The following is a 13,654-nucleotide window of genomic DNA, read 5'->3' as shown; positions in this document are numbered from 1 at the left end:
GCAAGGATGGAGAATCTGGATATTGCAGAATTGCCCCTCGCAGCATGCCTGGCCACTGGCTATGCTAAGTAATAATAATGGGAATGGAGTAATAATGTCTAAACAGCCACAGGTCCCATAGCCAGGGGTTAATCAAGGAGCTGCATTAACTGAGCCTGTGAAAAGAGAGAATGCAGTGACTCAGAAGCCGTTCAACAGGAAAGTTGGTTTCATTAAAAGGAAAGACCAGAAAGGCATGCAGAAATTATACAGAGAGCAAAGAGATAACAAGAGCAATATACAATATAACATACAGACTCTTTTTCAGAAGCAAGATTGCCCACACCAGGGGATAAATGTGCTGCTGGCATTCCTACTAATACAAGGCCTACCGTATAAATTTGTATACAAATCAAGAAAAGGTTTGGGAATCAAAATTAGGGATTTTCATTTGACCCATGGGTAAATTGAGGGTTATTCCATGGAGAAGGGAAAGCACCAATATCTGCTTCAAGAAGCCAGCTATCCCTGGCTGTTGGTGCCATTTTTCCGGCCAGACATTCAAAAAGGCCAGCAATGGCACTATGGCAGAGAGAGTAGAGGGGATCAGTGCATCTTTTAGATTGGCTTTCTCCACTCTTCTCGGAGAAGATTATTCCTTTTTTAAATAAGAATTACAGTGCAGTATTTACGTTCACCTGTGGATACGTTGACCCAGGCTTTTTGGTTTGACTTTTTGACTAAAATCTCTGGCATATTTAAATGGCTAGAGAAGGAGAACCTGAAACTTTAGTATACAAATCAAAGCTAAAATAAATTTTCTAATAAATTTTCCTTCTGTTTTAGGAGTGTTTTTGTGGAAGCTCAGTAACCGTGCCAGAGATTGAAGGGGTGTTGTGGCTGAAAGATGATGGCAAAAAGTCTTGGAAGAAACGTTACTTTCTTCTGCGAGCTTCCGGAATCTATTATGTTCCAAAAGGGAAGGCTAAGGTAAAGTGTTCTTTTAAAATCACAACTGGCTTGGTCAGTAATTTGAAATCTTTGCCGAAATGTTATTGCAAGTTACTTTTTAGTTTCAAACAGTAACATTGGTAGTTATGGAAGAGTTGTCAAAACACTGCTAGATGATGTTTGTGGTTTAACACTTTTTCTGGAGAATAGACCTCTTATGGAAATTGTGGGGGAAGGCTAATTGAAGACATCCTATCAAGACATTTTCTTATGGTAGATATGAGAGTTGTAAAACGGCTGCCTCTGGAAGAGGAGAAACAGAATTTCAAAAGCGATGCTATGTATGGGTATTTGCATGCAGTGCAGTATAGTATATACACTTGTCTTGTCTGTGGAGAGCCCACAGATAAGGGGCTTTGATTCCAACCTCGAGGTACAGCTAGGTTCCTACCACAAAAGACGGTCCTAGAGTTGTCAGTCTATTGAGTCTCGCAAGGAAATATATACAGGCCGCCCACAAATTACAAACAAGATAGGTTCTGTAGGTTTGTGCTTAAGTTGAGTTTGTTTGTAAGTTGCAATGGATACATTTTTTAAGTGTAACTCTATCAAAATATATAATTTTTAAAGCTTTGGATAGCATAGGGAAGGGTGTTTGTTTTGCTGCCTGTGCCCCTGTTCAGAAGATTTCACCTCATTTTCTCTCCCTGTGATAATTGGATTTTGAAAACTTTGACTTGTTGTGGAAACAAGGATTGGTAATAAAGCTTCAGTGGAGACACCTTTTCCCCATGATGACTCTTCCAGGAGTGAATTTCCCTTCCAAGGGGTAAATTTCTCTCATTTCCTTTGTCTCACCCCCGTTTTTAACTAGGAGATTTTTGTAAGTCGGATGTTTGTAACTCGGTGACTGCAAAACTAGCAATTCAAATCTGACAACAGATATTTGGCTTGACTTTTCCTTTTGAGACACGTTTCCTGAAAGTAGCACATCAATGTTGCAGGATAAATTGCTTGCATTTTGTGTACAGCTGGCTGCACATCCAAGAGGAAGCCTTGAAAAGGCAGCAGTACAATGGTTGGTCTATTTTTTTTTCCTGATCAGATATGTTTCTTTTTATAGGTTTCGCGAGATCTTGTCTGTTTTCTTCAGCTAGACCATGTCAATGTTTACTACGGGCAAGACTATCGCAACAAGTATAAAGCCCCTACAGATTATTGCCTAGTTCTAAAGGTAACGTAGCATGGCAGCTACCAATATAACAAATGATTAGAAGAGCAAAGGAAAAAGGCATGAAAAGAGATTGTGAAATACTGCTTTTCTATAAAGCCAAGTGTGCCCATCTTATTAATTGTAAACATGAACCTCTTTCAGCACTGTGTACTTGAGGTTGTGTCAACAGCATTGCATTTGATTTGGAAGTACATGGGCCTTGGTATCTTCTGGAGTTTGGGTTCAGGAGCCACCCATCCCACCTCCATTGATACCATTTCTTTTAATGTTTTCAAGCTGTGGATGGTTGAATCTGTGAGTGCAGAACCTGTAGATATGGAGGGCCAACTGTATCACTTTAAATACAGATTGAGCAGAAGTACCTTTTCCAAAAACATATATGAAAGAAAGAGCGAAATTCCTAACAAAGTCTGAGGCTGTTTCCTTTCAGCAGCTTTAATGTGCCTGTGTGAAAGTATAACAAGTTTTATACTGGCATAATCAAAAAATCTAGTTGTATTCAGACTATAGTAGTGATTTTTAACATGATTGAAAAAGTCTTAAATCTTTACTGTTGTTTTTAACCCAATTTGAACTAATTAGATCAAATACTTCTTTTTCAGCATCCTCAAATTCAAAAGAAATCTCAATATATTAAATATTTATGTTGTGATGATATAAGAACCCTTCATCAATGGGTAAATGGCATCCGTATTGCTAAGGTAAGCTTTACATCTTTTCACAAGCTTTTATGATTGGGCACTGCCTCTGGACCAAATCTTTTATAAATGTTATGCATTGTAAGAGAAGGAAAACGTAATCAACAAATGCAGCAAAGCTTCAAGTCATTCTTACAAATAAGAACCAAGGTACAAATCAACCAGGGATACCATCTAAGAGAGAGAAATGGCAGCCACTGCATTTCCAAGCTGGCCATGAAAATGTTCATTACAAAGCCAGGTGAAACAGTAGCTTTTAGTTTCAATATTTCTCCTCCCATGTGCTTGGGGAAGGTACTGTTAATTGAAGCAAAGATTTATCAAGAGATAGGAAAGTAATGGGAAAAGTATAGGAGAGTAATTTGTTGTGAATGAGAGGCAGATTTAAACCTGACTAGTGCTACCATGCCAATATTGACCCCTTATTCTTCACCCTGAATGGTAGGTATGCATTTGCATGGAGATTCACCTGAAAAACTAGTGAAAAATACCCATTGAAATGGATTCTCTTTATGTATCTCGCAGGATTCAGTATGCCTTCTTTAGCAGAACTTTATAAAACATACTCAGGGGCTCCACTTCTGTCTTTCTGTCTACATAAAATCATACTAAAGACTATCAAACCTGGAAAACAATGACATATTTACAGCAACACTTTCATATCTAAAAAATTCCAGATTTTTACATTTGAAAATGTTTTATTCCTCATTTGTATTATTAGTTAGCTGCCCAATAACAGTGTCCCTTTCTGAATTCCATGCAAGCAAACTTCATATTTAGACATATGTAGGGTGCTGTTTTACCACCCAGTTCAATTTCAAAGCCTTACCGTTGCTTCTGTTCTTCAGTATAGGCTCACGTGGATCGAAAAGGGTTGGGCATCAGATTTGTCACCCACAGTGTTAGAAAGGCTGTTTAAATGCAGTGCTTTATTAGAAAATTTTCATTTTATCACTGTAGCTCAATGATAACTTGGTAAAATAAGCCTCCAGTTTTAAATCACATTTTTGCCAAAACTATTCCTTATAGTACTAGTTTTGTCATGAGCAAGTGTCTGCTCTGAAATTAAAGTTTATTTAGATGGGTGTGAGTTGGGTAGTTTTGGGACTAAATTATGCAATTAGGAAATACTCACTGTGGGGGTGATCACATTGCCAGTTTTATTTTCTTTAGTATGGAAAGCAACTGTATGTAAACTATCAAGAAGCTCTGAAAAGGACAGAATCAGCATATGATTGGACATCCCTATCCAGCTCAAGTATTAAGTCAGGGTCTAGCTCATCCAGTTTGCCAGGTAAGTAAACCTCAAAATACAGATGGGGTGGTCTAAATGAAATGTTTTAAAGGCTTGGTTCAGTTACTTGTAACGAAGTATGCATTTTCCATCAATCCACCCCCCCCCCCCCCAATTGACACCAGAAAGTGTTATCTGAAGTTAGAAATTAAATAAACTGGAAATGGGTTAAAGAATGAGTACATTGAGAGCTTGTTTAGATGATATGCTTGACAATTGAGACAGGTTTATTCTTAAGCAGAGGCGCCTTTTCTCACTTTAAGACAACAGTTTTGAACATTTATAGAAGTGTTAAGCCGTACTGCTGTTCTTTAGTTATCCCACAGAATGATGTGAAAACGCTCCTTTAGAGTTAAAATAAATTTGGTTTTTGTCAGTTTCCTGTGAACAGAAATGCCAAACATGTTCTTGGATGTGTTTTTTTTAAAATAAATAAATAAATAAATAAATACTTCTTTCAACAGAATCTCAATCCAACCATTCTAATCAATCCGATAGTGGACTTTCAGATACCCAAACCGGACATGTCCGTTCGCAAAGCATTGTTAGTTCAATCTTTTCAGAGGCATGGAAACGGGGTACTCAGCTGGAAGAGTCCAGTAAGATAAGTGTAAGTATATGCATTTGACATTACTTGATAGTACTTGCAGGATCTTCGTTGGTATCACTGTAAAACTCAGCCTTGCTTGCAAGTCTTGATTTCCGCAAACAAAGCCTTGAAAGATTAAGTGTGAAATTATAAAGTCTCAGATATGTTGAGAATGTGCCATTGCAGAAACCATCACTTCCTGTCACTCCCTTGGTTACATTGTCGCTTGGTCCCCTGTGGTTCACTCTGTTTTGTTTTTGTTTTTCCTGTTGCCTCGCAGTCTCTCGTGTGGCAAATGCCAAACCCGGATCAGCTCAGAGCTCCACTGCAGTGATGGCTTAAGCAGGGCTAGAGTTAAGGTCAGGGGCTTTGTTCGAACTATTAACCTGGGTGAATGGTGCAACCAAAATCAAGCAGACTAACCTTTTTACCCAGAGTCCTAATCTGTAAACACGTTGATTTAGTGCACAAGTGCCTGAGTCTTTAATAGCCTATTTTAACAGTGTAATGCATCCCAACATTTATTATTAATATATTATAGTTCTGGTTTAGCATAGGTTACTGGAAAATTCTTCCCAGAGTGAAAAAATTAAAAGGTGCTACGGTTTGCTAAGCTTCAAGGGCTTACTCGCTGTAGTGCATAATCTAAATCACAGAAGTTCAAAGCTCAAAAAAATTGCATAAGAAGGACAAGACATTCGTAAAACATTTTTCATTTTATGCTCTAGGATTACAAGTTAATATAATGTCATAGAATGAATTACTTAATATCTTGACCAGAACTGATTGGTATTTTTCATGTTCTGTTTGACTTTTTGGTTTTCCCCATAAAATATATATCATGCATGCTTTGACTGCCTTTCCAGCACAATGATATGAAAGTAGTGATAGTTTTCACCCCTTTCTCTCTGTAATGATCATATTTACTTGTTTGCTTACATGTTCTACAGATACATTGGGGGTTTTTTTCCTTCTGCAATTGGAAGAATTAAATATTAAAAGCAAGAAGGGACATATCTCATATCCAGTCCTCATTAGTAGAATTGTGACCATGTAGGACCTGTGGTACATGGTTTTTCAGTTTACCACATGGCCTGTCCATGAGGTGTATGACACCTCTTATTCAGTATTTCATACTTCACTGTAACAATGCGTGTTCAGATGGGCTTTCCATTATTATGTCTGTATTGCTGTAAATATGTGTCTGAATATATTTATATATTTTTTTCCTTTCAGGCTAGAATGGACTCAATGAACCGACCCTTTCCTTCGTTTGCCCCACCTTTGTCTCCACAGACTAAAACTGCTGCCCCATTCACAGCCTCACAACCATCGCCACCCCTCCCGCCTCCACCCCCTCCTCCGCCCCCTCCTCCTCCGCCCCCTCCTCCACCCCCGCCTCCTCTGCCCAGCCAGTCTTTGTCATCCGGAGGTGGATCGGCCACAGTGTTTGTGAAGTACAGCACTATAACAAGGTTACAAAATGCTGCTCAGCATGGTGGTCTTCTCTTCAAGCCACCCCTTATGATGCACCAAGCAACATCGCTCCCACCACCAGGAAAACCACAGAACCTCTTACCCCCAAATGGAGTGATCCCTCCACCACCGCCCCCTCCACCACCTCCTACTCCAGGGTCAGCCATGGCACAGCTCATGAAGCCAGTGCCTTCTGCCCCTTCAGTGCCACAGTTCACACCGCCCCCACCTCCTGCCCCTCCGCTGAAAATTCACCAGGTTCATCAGAGCATTCCTCAGCCTACTGCTTCACCACCACCTCCTCCCGCAATTCCTGCACCCCCACCTCCGCAGGCTCCCCCTAAACCTGCCATGACTCTACCTACACAAAACAGCACAAAAGCTGCCTCTCCTGTGGTGGCTCATCCCACACCCCCAGCTCTGCTTCCTTCAGCAGTAAAGAAGCAGCCAAGTTTCACAACGCTGCCGGCTCCATTATCTCCTGTCCCACTGGGCCCTACTCCACCACCCACATTACCCAAGCAGCAGAACTACTCCAGCAAGCTTCCTCCTTCCCCGCAATCCCCTGTGCCATCAGTTGTGAAGCAAATAGCAAGTCAGTTCCCCCCTCCTCCCTTGCCAGTCTCAGAGCCCCAGCCTTTAAAGCCAGCCCCTCTGAGTGTGCCACCGCCGTCTCCTCCAGCAGTGAAAGCCAAGCCCAAATGGCAGCCCACCTCTGCCCCTTCTCCTGACTTTCCTCCTCCTCCTCCCGAAAGTAGCTTGGCATTTCCTCCTCCACCTTCTCCTTCTCCCCTGGTAGTCTCTCCCACCCCAGATAAGACAGGGGGTTCTCCAGTTAAAAAAGCTGGGAAGTCATCCAGTCCTGGTGGGAAAAAGCCACCCCCCACCCCACAGCGCAACTCCAGCATAAAGTCTAACAGCTCAGCAGAATACCACGAATCTAAGAGACCTTCTGTGGACAGCCTGGTTAGCAAATTTGCACATCCACCAGAGCCTTCAGGGTCTCCCTCCAAGGAGTCTCCAAATCCCCCTGCTGCTCCTCCAAAGCCAGGAAAGCTCACTCTGCCTATAGCACTTCAGCAAGCAGGGATTTCAGCAAAACCACCTGGGAAGGGTGCCGTAGAAGAGTTTCCTTCTCCTCCATCGGATTCAGACTTTCCTCCTCCGCCTCCTGAAATAGATCTTCCTCTACCACCCGTAGAGATCCCTGCGGTCTTTTCAGGCAATACTTCTCCAAAAGTGGCTGTTGTCAATCCCCAGCCTCAGCCCTGGTCTAAATCATCCATGAAGAAGGCTCCCCCTCCCACCCGCCCCAAACGTAATGACAGCACCCGACTGACACAGGCAGAGATGGCAGAAGCACAGGTGACCACAGCCTCCCCACAAGTGCCCACCTCACCCAAATCCAGCCTTAGTGTTCAGCCGGGCTTCCTGGCTGATCTGAACAGGACTCTGCAGCGCAAGTCCATCACCCGCCACGGCTCCCTCTCCTCCGCCCGGATATCCAGAGCAGAGCCAATGGCAACCATGGATGACATGGCTTTGCCTCCACCCCCACCTGAACTTCTAACAGACAAACAGAAGACCAGCAATTTTGGAGGTAGTCATATATCAGGCTATGCAACTTTACGGAGGGGCCCACCTCCAGCACCTCCAAAGAGAGATCAAAATACGAAACTGTCGAGAGACTGGTGATAGAGGGTGAGACGCACATTGGCTTCTGGCAGACACTACAAGCGATAGGTTTGATGTACTTGCATTGTGACTCCTTGTCTAATATCCATAATTACAAGAACAAAGTGCTGTTAACGGTAGCTATGATGATAGCATTCACTTCCAAAATCAGTCCAAAATGGTTTACTGTTTGTATTTGGTCTTTCGGGGAGGGGTGGACTGAAATCTTTCAGTTTTCAAACCTTTAATGTGGATTGGACAAAACTAACACTTTTTCTTCCTGCAGTTCAGGAAAACAACTGTTGTCTGTCAGCGTGAGACATGTTGGTGCATGTATTATAAATGTAGGTATATAATATATTGTGAAATACTTTGTTGCAGTTATAGGGGATAACCAGAATGCTTTTGTACATCTGTATTTATTGTTTCAGTCAACTGATAAAAATATAGATATATATATATTACGAGAATTTGGATTGTGTATCTTAACCAGAAAAATCCTTTACATTTGAAAAATGAAGATATTAGGGGGCACTTTAAATTGGCAAAGACCTTTTTGGGTAGTTGGTGACGGGTATACAGCGCTGACAGGTTATGCCAGTCTCTGTACATCATCAGTTGATTGAAAAATACAGACACAAACTACCAAAACATTCTGGTTGTAATACTACTGAGATTTAGGTCTATACATAGAAAAAATGCTGTACAGTGGTGCTGGAGTGAAATATATTTGGACATTAGGAAAGGGTTAAAAAGAGAGTGTACGGAATTAAAATGTCCAGCAATTCACTTGCCCTTTAGTAATTCTGTGCTCACTCAGGAGTAAACCCCATTAAACACAGGAAGACTTCCGTCTGCATAAAAGCATAGGATCCAGCTGTAAGGCTGCAATCTAGCCATGCAGGTAGGGAGTAAATTTTAAAGATCTCATTGGAGTCTACTTTCACCAGCTCAAGTTCTACAAACATCCCGTGTTCTGTGCTGCTTTTCCAATTTTTTTTTACTTGTAGCCTGCCATCTCCCTTTGAAAGCATTCTGGATGTCCTGAGGCATGTCTGGCTGCAAATTTCATTCAGTTTGGTTGACATGGCATTGCCAGTGTGTCAGTTCAGATGTGGCATGTCAGCTTTACATGTTAAATTTTAATCTTAGTGTACATGCAAATACTACCCTTATTTCTACAGTTGCTTACAAAAAGGGAAGCATTGCTTAAGCATTCACCAGTTAAATACCTAGAAAGCAGCACAGAGCAAAAGGCACAGTACATCCCCTGATAAGGGGAGATATGGCTTAATGTGTTGCTGAAGGCTTTCATGGCGGGAATCACTGGGTTGTTGTGAGTTTTCTGGGCTGTGTGGCCATATTCCAGAAACATTCTCTCCTGATGTTTCACCCACATCTATGGCAGGCATCCTCAGAGGTTAAGGTTTCCAATATGCCTCACAACCTCTGAGGATGCCTGCCATAGATGTGGGCGAAACATCAGGAGAGAATGCTTCTGGAACATGTCCACTCAGCCCGGAAAACTCACAACCCAGATATGGCTTAATTAATACAGTAAATTTCTCAGTGCTTTGGAAAAGTATTTTTATCAGATTATTTCATTGGGTGAGGAATTCCTAGATCTGAATCACTAAGTGCAGTATACACATTGCAATGTACAATACGCAGGTGGTAAAACTCTACATATTCACTACTATGAGGCATTTATCATAAACTGCATATCATGAATGCTATGAAGGTGGATATGTCTCTCTGTAGTGGAAGGAAGACATTTTATTTTTTCTGTACTTTAAACATATTGATCAGTTTGAAGAGAATTGTGTCAGAACTGGTGTGAGGAGTATTGCAGTTTCATCCAAACATTTTGAAGACATGGGAAGTTACTTATTGGGCTTAAGTGTTCAAACCAACTGTTGGCTCTGACCCATTTGTATGATGAAGAAAAATGTTTTCCATTTTGTCCTTGAAAAGATATAAAAGAAAATGCAGACATATTTGCCTTGGTACAACTTGGACCAAAAGAGTTTTAAAAACAGAAAAAGTTTGGTGCTGTGATCTAATGCTGAATCTACTTTGGTTTCTTCTTCCTTCAGTGTGACCTGGGCTTAGTCATCCTGTTGTGGAATACTTTACTTAAGCAATAAGAATATACCATTGTGTGCATTTTTAAAGCACTGCTGTTGGAAGGCACCTTTTTGTATCTTTTGAAGTGTTCAAAGTTTTTGTTTCATCTATTTTTGTGCTTATAAAGTGTCCTTAACCATTTGCATTACAGCATTTTAGCATGTTTAATGTGATCTTGCTAACGCCTTACACCAAGAATGCTTTTTTTTATTGGTAATGCATTTGGTGCTCTGACTTTGTTCCTGCTGCTGCTTGGACCATGTGTGACACACAAAGCAAACACTTCACTTGAGCAAAGTGAAGCATGGTCACCTAAGTAGCCTCGCAGCCAGGTGCTCAGGCCAGGAGTGGTAGAAGTACACAGGGCAAACCTGGAGCAGATACATTTGTCTGATGGCTCACTTCCCTTGCACACACATTTTAATTTTGAATAGGTGTCTTGGGAGACCTTTAGTTCTGCCATGTTGACAAAACTGCCAGTACCTGCTTGAGATCCAAAGTCATTTGTATTGACCTAACTGGTTTGGAACATGAGTATCTGTGCTCCATTAAGCATGGTTCTCTGACACGGCATTTACTCCAAAAAGCAACAGCAGAGCCAGAAAGGTGTCTTCTGCACTATCTTCATCTGTGACTTCCCAAACTTTCCCTGGTTTCCCAAAATTTCCAGGTGAGTTTATATCTTAATATTTCTCTATTCCACCAATACACCCTGTTACTGATTGATAATGTATCATTTCTCTGTGTCTTTCTTCTACTAACCTTACTTAAAGACTACCAATGGCCTGTAATGCACATGAAAGGCATTGAAATAGGGCAACGCACATACACACTCAAATCGTCTTTTCAAATCTCGAGAATAGAATTGCTGTGGTAACCTTTGACCCTAATTAATGTATCCCAACTATTATGGTGCTTGCTGTCATTTCTTTTATATAATGCCTCCGTTCTCTATTTGTTAACACTATTTAGGTGTTCACACTAATTCCGAATTGAGTTTTCAGGTACTTCAATACCTCATGGTTGCAATTTAATTACAAATTTCCTTGAATGTTGTGAACTTGATCCGGGGAATTAAGGTATACTTTTTAACAAGCTTCACCTCAAAATCACTAATAAGAAAACTGACAGTATTTAATTAGTACTAAATGGGTTAAATGCAAATGAGACCTGACAACCAGATAAAGCAGTAACAGCTGAATTCAGCAACGTGAAGTGAAAATCCTTTTCTATTTCCATTTCTGCTTTTGTTTCTTTTACTGATCATATGATGATTAACAAAATATACATCTGAGTAGCTTTTTTTTTACAAAGTTTCAGTAAAGGCACTACACATTTCTCTCAGTTTATTTTAAGATGTAAAGTAGTAAATGCGGTTGCATTTGGGGAAAACATAAGTTATAAGCTAGAGTACCATGGCTCAAGAGAAAATCAAACTTCTGATTATGTCCCTGCATTTTGCAAAGACATACATTCAAAATATTTTTTTCCACAGCATTATAATTCTGGCTTGTTATTAACAGAGGTGTTAAGTAAAGTAAATGCTTCTGGGGTTCACTTAATCGTTTTTCTTCCCCCAAAGCTAAAAATTGTGTTTAACAGAATTGGCAGACAGTCAAGCAGGCAACTGAAGAATGGCATTAAGTAGGGGAATAAGGATCAACCCCCTACTGCACCCTGGGCCTGCTATTTAATCACAGTGAATTTGCTTTTGGTAATTACACCCTAATTCTGTCATTTATCCCTTTGCATATATAGAAGCAAACTTCGTTCAAAGGTCATTTCATTTAAGTTATGAAGCAGGCATTAAAAACTACCCAAAGCCAGGTGACTGCATGTGTCCCTCTCTCTCATATACACATACAACCAATTGTTGACATTTTTATCTATTTTACTCAAAATGTACTGTATGCACTCGAGGGAGGATTCATGTCATCTTCCCCCCCCCACCCCCCGGCCTAAAACATGATGAACCTGCACACTGGAGGGGGGTTACTGAGAGAGGGGGTCATTGGGGGCCATATTTTCCCCCAAGTATAAGGAGTGTGCTAATCTGATTACAAATCGAACAGGTATTTATAATTTGCTAATGTAATGCATACTGAACACTGTTAGGTACTACGATCCTTCCTACCCCTCAGTTGTATCTTCCTGACATTCAGAAAGTACCCATTCAGGGTAACCCTGTCAATACAATAGCATGGTAGAAATGTGTGTAATGTAGGTACTTCACACTGCTAATGTCTGGTTGCAAATTCCTTTCTTGTGGGATTTCCTCACTGCCACAGTCCCCTTTGAGGGGAGTAAGAACTGCCATGGAGCACCTGCCTCGTACACGACTTGCCTTACACTCTGGCAATGGGGAATGTAGGAATATTGCAGCATTTCTGTAAGTAAGAAGTTATTGAGGGATGCAGTGAGCACATAGCCAACCTCAGCATCGCTTTTTAGGGGCCCTTCATACATGCCCTCAAGCTTCAATAGGACAGGCCCAAAATATTTGGGATTCTCTGTGGACCAAAGAAAAACAAGATAGCAGAGGCAGTTCTCTTACAACTCCTCTAAGTTGCAGCCTTATCAGAGGCACAGGCCATAATACAAAAACACCTTAGAATCATATGTGTGTTGCCTTTGTTTGAATGTGGAAGGTCTCCTGTAAAATTACCTATTACTCACTTTGTGCTGCAGCTTATTATACTACCCACTAAGTATGTACATCACCTTCAGAAAATGGAAGGAATAATTTGTCTGCTTTTTCCTGCTTTACATATTTTGTAATTGTAAATGTTAGGATTGTAAATTGTGGGAAAGAACATTGGCGTCGTTTCGCAACCATTGGGAAGAGTCAATGGTGATGATCCTTGTAACTGAATTTACACATGTGCAACACCCATGTGGCAGCAATGTTTTTTGTCCGTGCAACGGATTTGTGCTAAAGTGCTGTAAATACATTAATGTTTACTGCTTTCTACGGGAAAAAATATTGCACATTATCTTTGAATGGGACTGCCTTCCCCATCTCCTTTCCCTTTAAAAAAGAAAGCAAAGTTCATTGCAAGTGATAACTTATGGTTGAGAAGAGGTTTGTTCTATATAAATATTCTATAAATATGTATAAATATACTTTTTTAAAGCATGGGAGAATACAAAATGCATTCATGACAAAGTACTCAGAAATCATTATACAATGGAATATGCACACCTTAATAAAGATATAGTTACATTTATCTGTAGTTGTTTGTGGTTGCAATTGTTTATTAGAATGCTCTGTTGTGTTGGACTTGTTTTCATATTGATCTTCGGCCCCAAGACCCACATGAGACTTCTTTGGAGCTGAATTCGGAATGCAAAGGTAGTAGAAGCAGCAAAAGTAATCTTCATTCAGACATTTTCCTCCCCATAGCAAATAAAACAATTATTGTTGTCTTAGTCATCAACGATACCAGTGGGGGGAAAATTAAATGGAAGGATGGCTTTGCTCAAGTGCACAAAAGAATGTTTATTTGGGTGATATTTTGAATATAAATCCTTTGGTGGGCATTCATAAGCATAATCAACTTGCGTTCTCAATAATATGGTAAGGGAGTCCACAAGTTTTCACACTTCCTGTAATTTTATCCACACACCCAGCC

The 13,654-nt window shown here is 40.6% G+C and overlaps 1 protein-coding gene across 6 annotated transcripts in view; it reads left to right on the top strand.

Annotated features, from left to right (window-relative positions):
- The window catches only part of raph1 (Ras association (RalGDS/AF-6) and pleckstrin homology domains 1), an 89,529-nt gene extending 76,280 nt beyond the window's left edge, over positions 1 to 13,249 (top strand). For 5 of the 6 annotated variants that reach the window (XM_062962131.1, XM_008114952.3, XM_062962126.1 and 2 more), the window contains 6 exons: positions 826 to 969; positions 2,054 to 2,164; positions 2,767 to 2,865; positions 4,036 to 4,156; positions 4,621 to 4,766; positions 5,982 to 13,249. In XM_062962131.1, the coding sequence (XP_062818201.1) occupies positions 826 to 969; positions 2,054 to 2,164; positions 2,767 to 2,865; positions 4,036 to 4,156; positions 4,621 to 4,766; positions 5,982 to 7,916 (2,556 nt within the window). In that variant the 3' untranslated portion in view covers positions 7,917 to 13,249. Of the gene's footprint in view, positions 1 to 825; positions 970 to 2,053; positions 2,165 to 2,766; positions 2,866 to 4,035; positions 4,157 to 4,620; positions 4,767 to 5,025; positions 5,105 to 5,981 lie in introns of all 6 variants that reach the window. The other variant, XM_062962146.1, reaches the window with a different exon arrangement.
- The last annotated feature ends 405 nt before the right edge of the window (positions 13,250 to 13,654 follow it).

The sequence above is a fragment of the Anolis carolinensis genome, chromosome 1 (assembly GCF_035594765.1).
Source record: "Anolis carolinensis isolate JA03-04 chromosome 1, rAnoCar3.1.pri, whole genome shotgun sequence".
In the NCBI taxonomy this organism is placed as follows: domain Eukaryota; kingdom Metazoa; phylum Chordata; class Lepidosauria; order Squamata; family Dactyloidae; genus Anolis; species Anolis carolinensis.
Note: the sequence above shows the minus strand (reverse complement) of the source record. Positions and strands in the feature narration are given on the sequence as shown.